At 34.8% G+C, this 18,995-nt stretch overlaps 2 protein-coding genes across 6 annotated transcripts; both read right to left on the bottom strand.

Moving 5' to 3' along the window:
* Positions 1-1,544: 1,544 nt before the first annotated feature.
* LOC135767210 (uncharacterized) lies at positions 1,545-5,411 on the bottom strand. Of its 2 annotated transcripts, none has more exons than XM_065276872.1 (3): positions 5,378-5,411; positions 4,995-5,082; positions 1,545-3,912 (listed from the first exon to the last, which is right to left on the bottom strand). In XM_065276872.1, the coding sequence occupies exons 2-3, from the start codon at positions 5,080-5,082 to the stop codon at positions 2,342-2,344; spliced, it is 1,659 nt and encodes a 552-aa protein (XP_065132944.1). In that variant the 5' UTR covers positions 5,378-5,411; the 3' UTR covers positions 1,545-2,341. The 2 variants fall into 2 exon arrangements, with proteins under 2 accessions (XP_065132944.1, XP_073671133.1); XM_073815032.1 differs by having other exon boundaries at positions 5,334-5,384.
* Positions 5,412-11,226: 5,815 nt separating this feature from the next.
* LOC135767219 (uncharacterized) lies at positions 11,227-18,045 on the bottom strand. Of its 4 annotated transcripts, none has more exons than XM_073815036.1 (3): positions 17,915-18,045; positions 15,567-15,673; positions 11,227-12,613 (listed from the first exon to the last, which is right to left on the bottom strand). In XM_073815036.1, exons 2-3 carry the CDS (start codon positions 15,652-15,654, stop codon positions 11,364-11,366), a joined length of 1,338 nt encoding a protein of 445 aa, XP_073671137.1. In that variant the 5' UTR covers positions 15,655-15,673; positions 17,915-18,045; the 3' UTR covers positions 11,227-11,363. The 4 variants fall into 4 exon arrangements, with proteins under 4 accessions (XP_073671137.1, XP_073671136.1, XP_065132953.1 ...); XM_073815035.1 differs by lacking the exon at positions 17,915-18,045 and adding an exon at positions 15,857-15,901; XM_065276881.2 differs by lacking the exon at positions 17,915-18,045 and adding an exon at positions 15,857-15,894 and having other exon boundaries at positions 15,567-15,654.
* Positions 18,046-18,995: the final 950 nt, after the last annotated feature.

Below are 18,995 nucleotides of genomic sequence, written 5' to 3'. Positions count from 1 at the left end.
GGAAGTGTACTACTTTTTCACCTGGGAGTTTCATTGTTTTGATTGTATTTTGTTTGATTGTGTTAAAGTGGGATGCGTAGGCTGGGGATTAAAATTCACAAATTGCTGTCTGCTGTGTTGCAGTGTTTCACTAACTTTGCTATGGTATTGAGTGTGGGGTATAAACTACACAATCCCTGCCAGCAGCTCTCACTTTATAATTTATTGTCTTGTACTTTCGTGTATGTGTTGTGAATGTCAAATTGAGTGACCCTTGAGTGGTGATTATTTTTAAATGTATAAAATAAAGAATTTGTATATTTTTCTAAATCTTTGTGTTTTCCTCCTCGCCCCATCCTTGACAACGAACCTTCGTGCCTTATGGTTTAATTTCCCGGTGTATTCCAGGTGGCGTAGTAGGATTTTAGTCTAATGAATTTGTAATGCCCTTTCTGTATATCACATTGCCACATTTGTATTCAAGCATATCACAATTGAAGGTTAGGGGAACGTTCTCTAAACCTATGAGAATGGGGAACCAGCAAGGCATGTTAGGGTATCTTTTCTGGGAACCAAGAGCATGTCATATTTTCCTTATTATTTCACGAGTTCGCATTAACATGTAATCAATAGGGAATGAGATAAAGCTTATTTGGCGTGCTGTCCGAGGAGAGGGCTCCAAGCTCGGAATTTTTTGCCGGAACCCAGAGTAGCCTACTCCCCTCTCTTTGACTGGGATAAATGAAACTAGATGAGAGTGAGGTGATGGGATGCTGCAAAAAATCTGTCACGGGACAGAGGTGAGGGACTGCTATTTATAGGCACCTTGCTCTTTGCACTAATTGGTTGGATCACATGCTCCTCCCGAACTTAGTTAAATAAACTTCATTAAATAAAAATGTATAAAACATCTCTTATACTGGAAAAGATAATTGGATACAATTTCATTATTTATCTTGTATAATATATGTTAATTAACCACATAAATAATTAATATTTTTAAAACTTCGTAAACTATAATAGTAAATTAGATCATTTGTTATATGTATCAACCTCCACTTCAGTTGAATGTTAATAATAATAATAGATTTTATTTATAAAGCGCTTTTCATTCCAGAGAATTTCAATAATAATAGAATAATCAACATATAAAAGCCTTTCTAAATAGATAGGTCTTCAGAATAGATCATCTTTCAATAAATCATCTTTGTACACTCTTTATGAAAGTGAAATAAAGTTATAAACAAAAACTTTGTTAGCTGCCACACTGTAACCTTTCAGTCTTACTAGATAAAACAGTGGTCAAAACCCCAAGCATGTGAAACCAGCTTACCAGTCTGTGAGACCAGATAAAACCAGCCAAGGTATTTTTCTCTTGAAAAAAAAAAAGAAGTGCAACTAAACATACCAGCCCGATAGGCCTCATAATAACAAACATTTGAGTATCTATCTTCAATCCCTTGTTAGCATTATATTTAGGTTAACATTAAAAAAAAAGAAATGAAACAAAGACAAAAAATGTGTTGGTTAGTGCTTAGTATTTTAAAACATGAAAACACTAATAATGAATTAGATTTTTTTTAATTTGCCTTGTTTAATCAGACATTATATAAAAAACAAGACACCTCTCTTGAAACCGAGAGACACAATAACATCACATAACTTGAAACAAATTCAAGTAAAACGGCAGATTAAAGTTTAGAGATAACAAGCACATTAAAAACCACATTTATAAAAAACGTTTATTTGGCCTGATCACAAAACAATCAAAGGGAAAAAAGCAAGCATTCATATGGGAAAGTAGACAAATTATAATCTAGTTGCAATAGTTTTACAGTTCCACGTTTCTTTTTAAAATGGCCCCAGAATGACTCCTTTAAGTCACTTGATAATCTTATTTGCAAGTATGACTTTACAGAATAACCTATGAGGAAAGCTGTGATAATTTTGATAATGATCAGTATAAAAATTACTCCAGGCCGTATACAACCATTTTTTTCACTTTTTGTTTAACTTTAAACCAACTAAAAAAGTTCTAAAAACGACTTGCACGGACATATTTTAAAATACATCAGTGCACTTTGTTTCTGCCTTAAAATGCACAAAAAAGTAATGTTTTTAGTAAAGCATGTTTGTTAAAACTAGGCTAAGGCTTAGTCCCGGTTTAAGCTAATCCCTGTCTGTGAAACCACCCCTACAAGAACTATTAGTGTAAATAATTTACAAAGTTAGTTTCTGACCAACAGAAAATAAACACATTCAGATGTTGTGATATCTACCAGCAAGATTAACATTAGTGCACCGTTCTTCACACTTAACTATCATTGTTGAAAGAGAACATACATTAGTTGTGTCATCTTGACTATTTTGTACAATGTCTTTTTTTATGAGCAAACAGAAAAATTGATGTGCTGAAATTCATCCCACATGAAGAGCAATTGTACGTCTTCTCTCCAGTTTGCACACTCTCGTGTGTTTTCAGGATTTCTGAAGCAGGACGACTCTGAACCTCTGACTCCAATTCTGAACCCTTGTTAAGTTTGATTTCAGTATAAAATTGCTGGTGTTGTATAACATAATTGATTTCTTGGTGCTGTTTTAAATTGTTTAACTGTTTTTCATTTTCTTCAGTGTGATTCAGCTGATGATGTTTTATGACATTTTTCATCATTAAAAACGTCTTGCCACATTCTGGAGCCTGTAATCTTTCTTCATGATGATTTTTTAAATGAGTCCTCAGATCTTTTAGAGAGGCAAAAGTCTCCGGACACTGATGATGACAAACATAAGGCTTCTCTCCAGTGTGAAGTCTTATGTGACTCTTTAAGACTTCTTCATGTGCACATTTTATTCCACACACGCAGCAGGTGAAAGGCTCCCCGGTGTGATTTACTTTGTGTCTATTAAGCTCTTCCATGTTTCTGAAACTTGTCCCGCATGTATGACATATAAAAGAGTTTTCTGTAGTGTGAACTCTTAGGTGATTATTAAGCCTAACTTTCTTTATGAAACCCTTTCCACAGTGATGGCAGGTGAAAGGTCTTTGTCCGGTGTGAATTTGCACGTGACTATTGAGCGTAACTTTCTGTCTAAAACTCTTTCCACAGTGGTGGCAGATAAAAGGTTTCGCTCCGGTGTGAATTTGCAGGTGATACTTGAGCGTTACTTTCCGTCTAAAACTCTTTCCACATTGATGGCAGGTGAAAGGTCTGTCTTCCGTGTGAACTCGCATGTGACTATTAAGCATTGATTTTTGTCTGAAACCCTTTCCACAGTGATTGCAGGTGAAAGGAGTCTCTCCGGTGTGAATTAGCACGTGACTATTGAGCGTAAATTTCTGTCTAAAACTCTTTCCACATTGATAGCAGATAAAAGGTCTCTCTCCGGTGTGAATTCGCATGTGATCATTGAGCGATATTTTCTGTAGAAAACTCTTTCCACATTGATGGCAAATAAAAGGTCTCTCTCCGGTGTGAACTCGCATATGACTATTGAGCGATACTTTTTGGGTGAAACTCTTTCCACAGTCATTGCAGGTGAAAGGAGTCTCTCCTGTGTGGATTCTCATATGACTTTCCATGTTTATTTTTTGAGTAAATCTTTTACCACATTGCTCACAAGAAAAGGGAGTCTCTCCTGTGTGAATTCTCATATGTCTTTTCAGGTTTATTTTTTGAGTAAATCTCCTTCCACATTGCTGACAAGAGAAAGGAGTCTCTCCAGTGTGACTTCTCTCATGGCGAGCAAGATACACTTTAAGTCTGAAACTTTTATTGCAATAATGACAGTTGAAGGTTTGATTTTTTTCTGTCCCTTTTGGCAAAACATCATTTTCACTCTGTGAGACAGATTTTTCTCCGGTTATCAAATTCTTAGGTTTCTGATATTGATGTCCCTCCACATCAGCAATTTTGTCAATGTCCACTTTTAGGTCTAAAATGAACATAAAAAAATATTTTTACAATTAAAGACCATGAAAAGTGAATAAAAAATACAACCCCTATCTAATGACACGACGTCATTAAACTTTGATGTGGTAAATACTAATACTGCAATTTTTACTTTTATGCCTTTGATCTTGATACATTAAGCAACCAAAATTCTACTGTTGCTTATGATATAAGACTAGGATAAACAAAATAAAAAAAATTTAACTTTTTTCCCTAAAAATAAATAAAACTACAATTAAGTTATACATTTTTTGTTAGAATAAAATCAACAATACAGAACGACGTTGTGATATTTCAAGTGGAAAGATAAAATTACGAAAATACTACACGAGAATAATTTGAAGAATAAAGTTGTAATTTTGTGTTTGGAGTGATGCAAAAACAAGCAGATCTGTAAAGAAGATAACAATTTCGGTACTCACTTTTTAATAAAAGCATAGGCCTATACAAAAAAGCAGATGAGCATGAACATTAATCTTGTATTGCTAAGATTTTATTTCTATCAGGCATTTAAGTTTATATTACAGCAAACATACATCTCGGAGACGACTATTTGATGTCTGCGTTTACATCTGCAAGATGTATTATTTTGATTGTTTGTTAATCTGCAATGAGTCTCTGAGACGTTTCCTAAAAGAAACATAGACATATTAAAGATTTTTTCTAAGACCATTATCAGATGTTTTTACACACCAAATGTATTACAGATCTTTAGCAGACATCAATCTTATGACTTACTATTCTCATAATTTTATTTATTAAGGTTTTTTGTTATTCAGACTTATTTTGAAAACTGTGAAAACAAGTTTTTAGCGCATTACACTAATATCATGTTGTTGTGAAGGGATTAGAGCTGGAGCCCATGTAAAACTCCCATGGGGACTTCAAGATAAATTTTTATTAAATTGATTGTATTCCTAAAAATATTTATTATATTTAAATATTTAAAAAAAACAAATGTAATGCTAAATTCTAAAATGCTGTTAAAACAAGCATCTAAGACGTGTAAACATGCACGTTCCTATTCGCTGAATGACAACAAAATTTAAGTTTAAAAAAACCAACCTTTTTCTTCCTGATCATCTTCAGTCTTTATTTGGCATGGTTCTGTAAGTATAATGTCCTCAGTCTCCTCTTTAATAACCGCTGCCATCTGTAACACAGATCTCAGTTTTTTAAAAACTTTTGGTACGTTAAGTATAATTGGAATAATCCCTGTAAAAAAACGTCCCAATAACCCACAGAAAATAAATGTCGAGCGATTTAAACCAACTATGATCCCAAGCACCACATTATTAGCCTACATTTAAACACGTTTGTGTTCATTTTAGAATAATATCGATGAGATGTTTTAATGTCGCGAAATCGAGCAAGGGTATAAAAGCTATCTAGAGCAGTTTGTACCATTTAATCAACTCGCAAATGCTGAAGTTCTCAAAAACACAAACCTCAGCCCAAATACGAGCGCTCTGGGCCAACTTATATGACGTCACACAGTCAGAGCAAAATAAAAGTCTTCAGCTCAAACGCACAACATTGCACTACTGCCATCTTTCGTTTTTTTTTTTTAATTGAACAAGCATAGCAGCAAATACTAATTGAACAACAAAAAACAGTAGATGAAGAACGAGTACAGTGAAAAACAAAAAAATAGACAAAAATAAGTAAAAGGATAAAGTAATAAAAAATAATTAACAAAAATAATAATATAACATAAAATTAAGCCAGGGGTAAGATTAAATTAAATTAAAAAAACTTGGTAGAAAAATAAATACATTTACAAGAAAATACTTTTCTTTTACATTTTTAACAGCATTATAACAACCAAATAAGACATTCTTAAACTCCAAAGAGAAATTGACTAACAAAGAAGTACGCACAAAACTGAACAAAATTCTTCCAAAAAGTAGCTACATGAACACAGTCCCAAAAAAGGTGAGGTACAGACTCATCTGCCACTCCACAGAAGGAGCATAGAGGATGCAATTCAGGGAAAAAATTTTTAATAAAAAGATTGACTGGGTAAAATCGATGTAACAACTTGAATGATACCTCTTTAACCTTATTAGTGATTAAAGCCATCTTTCGGAATTGTTTCCTTCCTGCAGTGCCTAATACGTCACATTTTCCTTCTCAGTCCTGTTTTTAATAAAAATAAATAAACAACATATATACACCACACCGCACACATAAATGCTTTGTATAGTAAGATTATCTTACTGTGCAATAGTAAAATAATCCTCCACATGTTAATCATCTTTTTGAAGGGAAAAAGTTATAAACAAAAACTTTGTCAGTCAAAAGCTGTTAGTTGTTAACTTTCAGGTACAAATATGTACAGTGAACAAAAAAATGGAATTGAAAAAATATCATTTAAAAATTAAGCTTTGTTTTTATTTTAGTCTGGCCCAAAACAAGTTATTTTAAAAGAAATATTTATAAAAAGTTTGGAAAACAGAATAAAAACAGAGCTTCTAAAACATATCCAGTTCATAAGTTACATACACCTTGTGCCCTGTTCACTAGACTAGTGACTGTATGATGTTGAGATTCATCTGTTGTCAAAATCTTTTTTTCTCAAAAGTCCTAAACATACCAGCCTGATAGACCTCATAACAAATAATAACTTTAGTACGAGTACATTACTTTAAACCATCGGTTAGGATGTCCCAAAATAGGTTACCAGCAACTATTTATTACACTTATTTATGCCTAACAAATCCAGATTCAAACTGCAAATAGTGATAGATCTTAAAATAAGCCAGTGCCATTGTTTTGATACACACAATAACATCTTTTTCTAAGGCATGTTTATAAAATATGCTTAAATGTTAACTAGTCCTGGCTTTTACTCAGCCTTGTCTGTAAAAAAAAACAGGCCTCGTTTATGTACATTTAAGTAAAATACCCTTATTAGTCCATTTGCCACTTCCTCAGCACAGACCTTTGCACACCAATTTATTTTGTTTTGTATTTTCTAGTATGATTCACCTTCAAATTTAAACTTTTATAAAGTTTGAATCAATACTCTGCAGAAAGAGGACATCCCTGTAGCATCTATGAACATTAGAAAAGGACCAGTCAAAAAATGGTTGAATAAAGCATGCGTTACAAATGATCAGAACATCAAAGTTAAATATGCCATTTAAGTCAACATTACAAAAAAAACTTGAAACCAAGACAAAAATTATTTTTATTTTTATCTAAAAACATGAAAACAAAAGATAGGTTGTTCATACTCATTTACCACAATGAATTACATTTTTTACTTTGTTTTGTCTACATTGTTTGTTTATAAAGGCAGCTCTCTAGAAACTGGATTCAGAAAGACATCCATAACCTGAAACTAAAAAAGGGAAAGTAGACAATGTATATACCCAAACTTTTTAGATCAAGAAATTAGGATCAGTGCAGTTGCATAACAAAATTAAGAGTCTGACCATCTAGCAATTGTTAAGAGCTATTCAGTCTGGCTATTTAGATTTAAATAAGACCAATGTACCTTCTTAACATACTTAAGAAATTATGAAAAAAGTAGGCCTACATGACTAACTTATAGGACTAGTCTAAGGGGGCATACACACGCGGCAAGCATTCTCAAATAGAGGGCGTCTGCGCCAAAGCGAGTTACTTCAACTTTTTAGAATGCTGCGTCGGACAGCGCGTGGAAAAGAGGAGGAAATCAACACAGTGGCATTTTTCGTGCAGTTTCAGACGTTTATGCAACCCGCCAGTTGTAATTCCACATGTTTCTATGGAAACTTATTTTTAAAATTGCATGGGAATGTAGCGGAAAGCGGGGGACGAAAGTAAAAATTTTCAGAAAAACTTAAATTTTAAAAGATAATGTTTTAGGCCCTGTTCCACGAAACATTCTTAGCTCTACGTCGTTCTTAAGTTGGACCTTAAGCTGTACCTTATCATTAATACATGTTTTCACATAAATCAAGTAAAAATGGCATGCCATGGGAGCAAATTCAGTGACTTTTTCCGAGTCAATTTCAATAGAGCAACCCCGAAATTCATCTGATGGCGGCTTCTCTTTATTTCATTATCTCTGCATAGTAGCTGTTGTAGGCTAAATATGTTTTGCGTGTTGTGCCTTTAGGTACATCCACCCTAGTTGTGTAGTAAATAAAGACACAATGGCAAATATATTATAATAAGGGATGCTCAAACTGTTTTGTATCTGTTCTAATATACCTGATTATTTCAAAATCATAATAGTCAACATTTCAAGTGGATCAAAAAAAGTTCATCAAAGTTGTCTTAAGACAAGAACAAGTATTGTTAAAAAATTTTGACGACTTTTAGGAAAGGTACTTCAAATGTTGACTAGTGTAGTTGATTTCCCTATTTATGATTATTAATGTTAATTCCACTTTACATCTGAGTTTTTTAAAATGTTTTATAACTGAGGCAATTGCATGCCATATTCTTCATAAACATTGAAAAGAAACTGCTCCACTCGTGACTGCTCTTCCGAGGGGTGCAAATTCAAAATATGTGTTCGGAGTGTCATGTGTGTTGCTCGTGTTTTCAAAATTTGTGTTTGTTGCGTCATGTGTAGCATGTGCATCACGTGTTTTATTAAAATAAGTGCCTGCTGCAGACGCGTCAAACCCGTTTATGATAAAAGAGACGCTCACGTTCACCAAATACACACAAGACACTCCCGAAACAGTAAACTCTGATTACGCTTGAGATTATGTGAGTATCTGGCAAACGCGAGATACTCACATATACCTTATCATAAACCCTTTAAACGCATCTGCAGCTGGCACTTATTTTGACAAGACACGTGATGCACATGGTTCACATGACGCAACAAACACATATTTTGAAATTACGAACCACACACATTATGGGCTAAATAGATGTTGTGACAAACGCCCTGGAAAAAAGAAGTCACCGGCCGCCACTGCTGCTTGTATAGTCTCCAAAGGTCAACAAATTTTCATTAAAACTAATCAAAGCAAAAATCTAAAGCAATCATAATATATTTAAACACTCACCTAAAGGATTATTAGGAACACCTGTTCAATTGTTCCTTAATGCAATATTTTTATCAACCAATCCCATGGCAGTTGCTTCAATGCATTTAGGGGTGTGGTCCTGGTCAAGACAATCTCCTGAACTCCAAACTGAATGTCAGAATGAGAAAGAAAGGTGATTTAAGCAATTTTGAGCGTGCCGTGGTTGTTGGTGCAAGACGGGCCGGTCTGAGTATTTCACAATCTGCTCAGTTACTGGGATTTTCACACACAACCATTTCTAGGGTTTACAAAGAATGGTGTGAAAAGGGAAAAACATCCAGAATGCGACAGTCCTGTGGTTGAAAATGCCTTGTTGATGCTAGAGGTCAGAGGAGAATGGGCCGACTGATTCAAGCTGATAGAAAAGCAACTTTGACTGAAATAACCACTCGTTACAAACTGAGGTATGCAGCAAAGTATTTGTGAAGCCACAACACGCACAACCTTGAGGTGGATGGGCTACAACACCAGAAGACCCCACCGGGTACCACTCATCCCCATTACAAATAGGAAAACGAGGCTACAATTTGCAAAAGCTCACCAAAATTTGACAGTTGAAGACTGGAAAAATGTTGCCTGGTCTGATGAGTCTCGATTTCTGTTGAGACATTCAGATGGTAGAGGCAGAATTTGACGTAAACAGAATGAGAACATGGATCCATCATGCCTTGTTACCACTGTGCAGGCTGGTGGTGGTGGTGTAATGGTGTGGGGGATGTTTTCTTGGCACACTTTAGGCCCCTTAGTGCCAATTGGGCATCGTTTAAATGCCACGCCCTACCTGAGCATTGTTTCTGACCATGTCCATCCCTTTATGACCACCATGTACCCATCCACTGATGGCTACTTCCAGCAGGATAATGCATCATGTCACAAAGCCCAAATCATTTCAAATTGGTTTCTTGAACATGACAATGAGTTCACTGTACTAAAATGTCACCACAGATCTCAACCCAATAGAGCATCTTTAGGATGTGGGGGAATGGGAGCTTCGTGCCCTGGATGTGCATCCCACAAATCTCCATCAACTGCAAGATGCTATCCTATCAATATGGGCCAACATTTCTAAAGAATGCTTTCAGCACCTTGTTGAATCAATGCCACGTAGAATTAAGGCAGTTCTGAAGGCGAAAGGGGGTCAAACACAGTATTAGTATGGTGTTCCTAATAATCCTTTAGGTAAGTGTATAATTAAATGTAATATTTGAGGTAGACAGACAGGCTCCAGAAATGCAACCATTAAGATGTATCCGCACTGTAAACGCACTGTTTGCGCATTCAGTGTCCAAGCAATAAACAATAAACGCGTGAACTAATGAACAACAGGTTGGTTTTATATATATTAAGTGTAATGCACAGCCAAGCCGGTGACTTGCACGACCCACCTTATTTCCCAGTGAGACGCACTTATTGGGAACCCCTGATATAAATTATCCTTTCAAGTGAAGGCATACTGCGGATGGATTGGCGCAGTTTATGCATGATACGTTTGGACAGGAAGTTGCGGGTTTTACACGGGTTAGATGTCAAATCAAATATCCAAGGTTGGATTTAGTTGTTTGCAATTTAAAATACTTTTACAAAATAGTCCTAATAATATAAATACATTTGAACTCGTTTTGAAATGCTTCTTTAGAACACAGCTATCTCATAAAGCAACAAAGTACCTATTGCATAAAGTAAACAATTGATTGTCGAGCGATCGATATCAACCTATTCAGCACCATCGCCATGGACAGCACTTGGTAACGTCACACGTAAGGAAGTATACCTTAAGAAACCCGCTAAGGTACAGTTCGGGAAAAACGCCTAGAAAAGGTATAAATGTAGTTAGGGTTAAACTTAAGAGTCTTCGTAGCGCGCTAAGACAAAACGTTATTGGGAAACGCCTGCTTAAACAGATCAATGTTTTTGTTAGGATGTCAGGGCTCTGAGTAAATGGCTTTGTTATTTTCATCCCACGTTACTTTTGCCCCAATTCTCCCATTATCCTTGATAATATTATTTACTTGTCCCGTTTTTTATGGACTTAAAAAAAATGAAAACAAAGAACTATTAGAGTAATACATTTATCAGTTTCTGACCAAATACAAAAAAAACACACATCAAGATGGTGTGGTATTTACCATCAGCACTGGACTGTTCTTCAGACCTTCTTTATTATCACTGTTGAATAAAGACAGACATCAGATGTGTCATCTTGACTACTTTGTACAATGTCTTTTTTTATGAGCTAACAGAAAAATCGATGTGCTGAAGTTCATCCCACATGAAGAGCAATTGTATGTCTTCTCTCCACTCTCGTATGTTTTTAGGATTTCTGAAGCAGGATGACTTTGAACCTCTGACTCCAATTCTGAACCCTTAGAAATGTGCTGATGTTGTTTTTTGTAGCTTGCTATACTAGATGCATCACTGGCATGTCTATTCTGGTGACCTTCAAAATTTTTGAGCCATTTGTCTTTCCACACAAAACACATACGTAGGGTTTCACTTCATCTGCGTGACTTTCCAGGTGTGTTGTTAGTTGTGAGCGTGAGCCAAATCTTCTCGAACATTTATCACAATTTAACAGTTTCTCAGTTTCTTTAGAGTGAATCAGCTGATGTTTGGTGAAATTCTTCATCTTTACATACATCTTTCCACATTCAAGACACTGTAATCCTTCTTCTTCATCGTGATTTTTTAAATGAGTCCTCAGATCTTTTAGATAGGAAAAACTCTCCGGACACTGAAGACAAACGAAAGGCTTTTCTCCGGTGTGACATCTTATGTGATTCTTAAAGTTCCCTTGATGGGCAAATTTTTTTCCACACGCAGGGCATGTAAAACGCTTCTCTCCATTGTGAAATCTTACGTGAATCACGAAGCTTCCTTTAGTTGTGAAACCTTCTCCACATTGAGGGCACGTGAAAGGTTTCTCCTCGGTGTGAAACATCATGTGACGCTCAAAGTTTCTATCTGAACTGAAGGTGTTTTTGCACAGGGTGCAGGTGAAAGGCTGCTCTCTGATGTGGATTGTTTTGTGTCTATTAAGCTCTTCTATGCTTCTGAAATTTGTCCCGCATTTATGACATATAAAGCATTTTTCTCTAGTGTGGATTCTTAAGTGATTCGTAAGTGTTAATTTCTGTCTAAAACTCTTTTTACAGTGATGGCAGGTGAAAGGTTTCTCTCCGGTGTGAATTCGCAGGTGACTTGTGAGCGTCGGTTTTTGTGAGAAACTCTTTCCACAGTGATGGCAGGTGAATGGGTTTTCTCCAGTATGCGTTCTCATATGTCTTGTCAGGCTGTCTTTTTGAGTGAAACCCCTTCCACATAGTTCGCAGGTGAAAGGAGTCTCTCCTGTGTGAATTCTCATATGACTATAAAGGTTTCCTTTTTGAGTAAATCTCTTACCACATTGCTGACAAGAGAAAGGAGTCTCTCCTGTGTGACTTCTCAAATGGCGAGAAAGACACACATTATATCTGAAACTTTTATTGCAGTAATGGCAGGTTTTGGATCCTGGTTTTCTGATCCTTTTTGGCAAAACATTATTTTCACTCTGTAAGCAATTGACAGTTTTCTCTCCTGTTATCAAATTCTGAGGATTCTGATGTCGATGTTCCTCCACATCAGCAAGTTTGTCAACATCCAATTTTAGGTCTAAAATAAACATAAAAATAATTAATTCGACAAATAAAGAATATGCATGGTAAATAAAAAATCTGTAATTCCCATCTAATGACAGAAAGACATTAAACTTTGATGTGAAAAATACTAATACTACAAAAAAAAGAATAAAGCTATTATAACTGAGAGAAAAAGATCAAAATAAAGCTACAAGAATAAGTCAACATTAAAGAACACCCATATAAAGAGGATATTTCCAATTTAAAGTCACAATTATGAAAATAAAGTTGCATCAATATAAGAATAAAGTTTGACCCTTAACTGTCACAAAACCCATTTATTGAATGGGGGTAAAATTATGTGCACATTCAAGTTAATATAACTATGGTATTCTTTGGTCTCAAAGCCTAATCTTGGTCTCTTTTTACACCCACTGAAGTGAAATAACTGTCCCTGCATTATTATTATTACTGCTAAAAGGTTTTTGAGGGGCCCATATATATTTTTCAAAACAACTCTCACCATCTTACTTGTCTCAAAAAGGTTTTAAAATATGAAAACTACATTCTTAGAGCTTTACAATGATACATAGGTTCTCAAGACTTTATAAGATTTATAATAGGATATTATATGTTATAAACATGTAATACCAAGTGGGACCCAGGGCTTGACAGTGCAAGCATTTTAAAAAAATGCGTGCAAATAGAAAAATGTGTTTATGAGCATGTGTGCGAATTTTTCCAGCAAGATGATTGTTTACTGGAAAAACAGTAAATTAAAAAAAGACATGGGCCGTCTCTCAATACCAAAAACACCAAATTTGGAGTTCAGACTCAGAAGAATGACCTCCAGAGGACGCAAGTCTGGTCATTTTACAAATGGAATAACAAAGTACTTGACGTTGTCATTTAGTCTAACCACTACATGCCACCCTGGCTTTCCTTATTTTAATGTATTTTTTTACAATGAAACAAAATGTTATATAAAATGCAAAGCCCCTGCTTGTTTTCGTTGAAAATATAAATAAAAATGTGGTTCAGGCAACACGTGCATTCGCTGATTAACTTTAAATGTATTTTTTTACTTAATAAAATACGCTGTAAAAACACTGATTTATTTTATTTGTACAATATGAAATCAGAGTCGTATAATAACAGAGTTACGAAACGCTTTGATCTCGCCGCCGCGCGGTCACGTGATTCATGTAACGTTCTACAGTTCCAAACCAAGCAGGGCTGTCAATCTGTTTGCATAGGTTTTCAGCTATTTTAGGTAAATATTAGCTTGTAATGGGAATTGATCACTATACTTACTATGTTTATAACGTTTTTTTTTTTACTAGGGAGTGATGGAAATACAGTAAATCAGTTAATAAAGATAAACAGTTAATTGTGACCCAAAGATAACTGTGGTTATCTATACCAACTACAGCAACACAGTTTATCTTTTATTTTTGTAGCAAAATATGGCTATATAAATGGCTATCAATCTGCTAAAAACATAATTCCTACACTTGTACTATATTAAAATCACAAAAAAAGATCGCCAACGCGTTTATTTGTAACAGTGAAGCATAACAGAAACACACTAAATTCATATTTAATTGTATTTATAGTATACATTAAATTTTAATATAATTATACATGATTTTCGAGGATACATCACTCGTATTACTTACCAAACACAAGAAACACATAGCAGCATTGTGAAGCAGTGTGACTTTCTTATAAGGCATTTAGCTTGTCGCTGTTGACCCCTAGTGTTACTCGTAATATATAAAAAAGATAAGTATAAAGTAGATGGCCACCAGTAATACAATTTTAAACCATTAAATCTATATTATTCACACATTATACACAAATCATTAAAATATAAAAATTTTACTAGTTATTATTAACGATAATCATTACCTACAGCAGAGTTCACAAAATATCACTGTTGACTATATTAATGAAATGTCCGAAAATGTAAAGAGAAACGGTAATTTCATCAATTTACCAGCAGGTGCCATTGAAATGAATGGGCTTCAGTGCTGCGTTTGGAACTATGCGTCACTACCGGTCACTACATGAAACGCTGTTACTTCCGCATTCCATTCTTACAACGGACGTCTATGTGAGTGTCGTAACTCTATTATTATACGACTCTGTATGAAATAACACAAAAAATCTTGATTTACTACAGTGTTAAGATTATTTAGAAAATATATGTGATTTAAGTTATGAAACTTAACTTTAACATCAGTAAAAAATATTAGCAAACAACTGACTTCAAGACCAGAACTGTGAGATATATTCAAAAGGAATATTTCATGTTTGACCATCAAACAGCGAAGGGCAGAGCAGCTGCAAATCTCAGAGGTACTTGCTGAAATGAGGCTGCCCTCGGCGGTGTACACAGCGCTGACCGCCCGCTGATCAACTGCAACTCACATATCCGAAATCAGAGGAGGGATTTTAATATAGGCACTCTCTTTAACTGACCACAGATTTACTTAAAACTACACAGCTCTTAAAACTACATTTGACGACACAGAAAGAGAAATATTTCGAATATTGTGCAGGTTTTAAGCTCTATTGTAATTGACGCGAAATGCGATAACTGCAATTGTGCAATAACAAATTTAGAACAAAGGGTATTTTAAATTATTATTGGTTTTCAGCAAAGCATGTTTTGATATTTTCAAGTTTTAGTACATCACAGTAAATTATGTGATTAGATCAGGGAATTTTATCCTTGGAGCTGCAGCCCACAAAAATAAACTTTTATGGGGACTGCAATGTAAACAAATTAATATTTAATAAACTAATTGTATTCCTAAAATATTTATATTTAAACTAAGTATTTTAAACATTAATGAAATGCTAAATTCTAAAACTTTGTTAAAATAAAAATGTTGTGGCAAGCATGATAGACCCAGCGTGTAAACAAACATATTTCTCTTCCCTGAATGTCAACAAAATTTAAGTTTAAAAAAGACACTAACCTTTTTCTTCGTGAGCATCTTCAGTCTTTATTTGGTATGGTCCAGGTTCTGTAATAATGCCCTCAGTCTCCTCTTTAATAACCGCCATCTGTAACACATTTACACCACTTACGATCCCATACACACACCACAGAGTATTACATTTAAACATGTTTACATTCATTTCACAGTAATATCGATCAGAGGTTTCAGAGAGGATGTCGTGAATTGCAGCAAGGTTATAAAACTATCTTGAACGGGTTGGACCGTTTAATCCACTTTTAAATGCTTAAATGCAAACAAAAACAAACCTTTCCTGAATCGAAATACAAGCACCCGGGTCTATTGATGGGCGATTTCTTCTACTTGTAATGTTTAATGATTGCGGGTGACAAGCCAATGGTGTAATACCGCCACCAACTGGACTGGAGTGTGGAGCATTATAAAGAAAGATTTTTTCACAAGTTTCTTATTTTATTAAGTAATTCTGTTCTTTCTCTATTATATTTCCTACATTACATTATTACACGCTCAACAGTGTCAACTTCATCACAAAATTGACCCTTTTTGATTTTTCCCTATAATGAATGGTTTAAGTCACAGTGTCCTATTCGGAGTTGAGCGATAATGGTAATATCTTTCCTGTTATTAAAAACTATTCTTCCTTTACCAGTGTGTCTTTGAATACTGTAAATGTTCACACATCTCTTGATCTCACATCTCTTGCCACTTGACGTTCATGAGTTTTACTTAGTGGAATTGTAAAAGTCAATATCCACATTTTTCAATGCCTGTTTAAGCTAATATGTCCACCTTTTATTGCTTTCTACACCTACATGTGCAGGAATCCAAAGAAATCTCAAGACTATGGCCATATTTTGAAATCTATAAGTATCTTATAGATTATATCTTGTCTTGAGGTAGACTGTCCTCTTTTTTACATATTTAAAGCTGACATTGAGTCTGAACAAATAACAGTCCTCAGTTGAGCTTCTTCCATCAATTGGATGGCTAGTAAAATGGCAATTAGTTGCTAGTGAATTAGTGAAAATCTGCAAAATCAAACTTTTTTTTGAATATTTATTTAAAAACATTGAACATATACTGCTGCAGCTGTAAGCCTTGATATTGGGTCCTTAGATCCATCCGTGTATACATGGTTTATTGAGGAGTAAATTCTGTTGTACAAAACTTTATGGCTTTATGTGCTCGTCTTTTTGGCTTAAACAGACAAATGCTCATATGTCAAAATAGCTGTCTTAGTGAGTATTATAGTTAACAAATGGTTACTTTATGTCTTAAACAAATAAATATTTTACTGCATTCGGTCTTATAATAAGCCTAACCTCTTGAAGCCTGTCATTAAAGTTAATTAAATATCAAAAGAAGAAAAGAAAAGCACTCACTGCTCCTGAGTAATTTCTACGTAAAAATGATTAATCCGTATTTACTTTTAAATTACTTTTTTTTGCCAAAACTGAAGTAAGTTTAAGGTTTATCATGAAGTCAGATTACCTGAACAACTTTTACTCAAGGTAAAATATATTTTGTTTCATTAAAGGGATAGTTCACTCAAAATGAAAATTCTGTCATCATTATTTCCTCCTTATGTTGTTCTTAACCTGTATGAAATTCTTTTTTTTTTGATGAACAAAAGAAGATATTTTGATAAATGATGGTAAGCACACAGCTGATTGTAACCATTGACTTCCATAGCAGGAATAAAAAAATAACTTTTATCAAACATTTATCAAAATATCTTCTTCATCAATTATCACAATTACTTTCATAATATTTTTTCTTGCTATGGAAGTCACTTGCCACTGCTTCTGACTGATAAAATGCTAACATTGTGCCTACTTTTTGTATATAGACAGTTTTAATGACAAACATGTACATAATTAAAAGGAGAAAGTGTTAATGATCTGTTTTGCCCTAGGTGAAACTAAAAGCACAGAATACATTTCTACTTTATGGCTTAAAAGAAAACACCACTATTTTCAATATTTTACTATGTTTTACCCCAACTTGGGCAAATTAATACGCACCAAATTTTTTTCAGTGTGTGCACTTAATCTTTGTACAGCGCGTTGTGAATGTGTTAGCATTTAGCCTAGCCCATTTTATTCCTTATGATCCAAAGGTCTTTATTTCACAATTCCGCATGTTCCTATGTAAACTCATTTTTAAAATGGCCCCAGAATGTACTTCTTTAAGTACCGTGATCGTATTATCTACAGTGGGACTTTTCTTGTTTTTATGGGCTTCTAACAAAAAAAAACCCAACAACGAAGAGAATGAATTAATATAGCAGTTTGTTTGTGACCAAAAGCAAAAACTAAATAAACACATTCAGATGTGGTATTTACCAGCAGGATTTACATTACTGGACTGTTCTTCACACCTTCTTTATTATCTTTGTTGAATGAGCACAGACATCAGATGAGTCATCTTGACTATTTTGTACAATGTCTTTTTTTATGAGCTACAAGAAAAATCAATGTGCTGAAATTCATCCCACACGAAGAGCAATTGTATGTCTTCTCTCCAGTTTGAACACTCTCGTGTGTTTTCAGGATTTCTGAGGCAGGACGACTTTGAACCTCTGACTCCAATTCTGAACCCTTGTCAGGTTTGATTTCAGTATATAATCGCCGGTGTTGTTTAACATAATTGACCCTGGCGTGGATTTTTTGGTGCAATTTTAAATTGTTAACCAACTTAAAAGTCTTTCCACACAAAACACACAAGTGAGGTTTCACTTCATCTGAATGAAATTTTGTAAAGTGTCTTATTAGGTGTGAGCGCAAGAGAAATCTTTTGGAACATTGATCACAATTAAACGGCTTTTCTCTTTCGTTGATGTGAAACAGCTGATGTTTGGTGAAAATTCTCATGTCTATGAACTTTTTGTCACATTTGGGACACTGTAATCCTTCTCCATGACGAACCTTTAAATGAGTCTTCAGGTCTCTTAGATGGGCAAAACTCTCCTGACACTGATGATGACAAACATAAGGCTTCTCTCCAGTGTGAGCTCTGATGTGAATCTTTAAGTTTCTTTTATGTGTGAAAGTTTTTCCACACTCGGGGCATTTAAAACGCTTCTCTCCAGTGTGACTTCTTATGTGAATCTCGAGGTTTCCTTTATTTGCGAAAGCTTTTCCACATTGAGGGCACGTGAAAGGTTTCTCTCCAGTGTGAAGCATCATGTGACACTTCAGGATTTTATTTGACTTAAAAGTCTTTCCGCACAGCGTGCAGGTGAAAGGCTCTCCGGTGTGATTTACTTTGTGTCTATTCAGCTCTTCCATGTTTCTGAAACTTGTCCCGCATGTATGACATATAAAACAGTTTTCTCTAGTGTGAATCCTTCGGTGATTATTGAGTGTTGCTTTCTGTGTGAAACTCTTTCCACAGTGATGGCAGGTGAAAGGTTTCTCTCCGCTG

Source organism: Paramisgurnus dabryanus, chromosome 6 (genome assembly GCF_030506205.2).
Source record: "Paramisgurnus dabryanus chromosome 6, PD_genome_1.1, whole genome shotgun sequence".
NCBI classification, from domain to species: domain Eukaryota; kingdom Metazoa; phylum Chordata; class Actinopteri; order Cypriniformes; family Cobitidae; genus Paramisgurnus; species Paramisgurnus dabryanus.
Note: the sequence above shows the minus strand (reverse complement) of the source record. Positions and strands in the feature narration are given on the sequence as shown.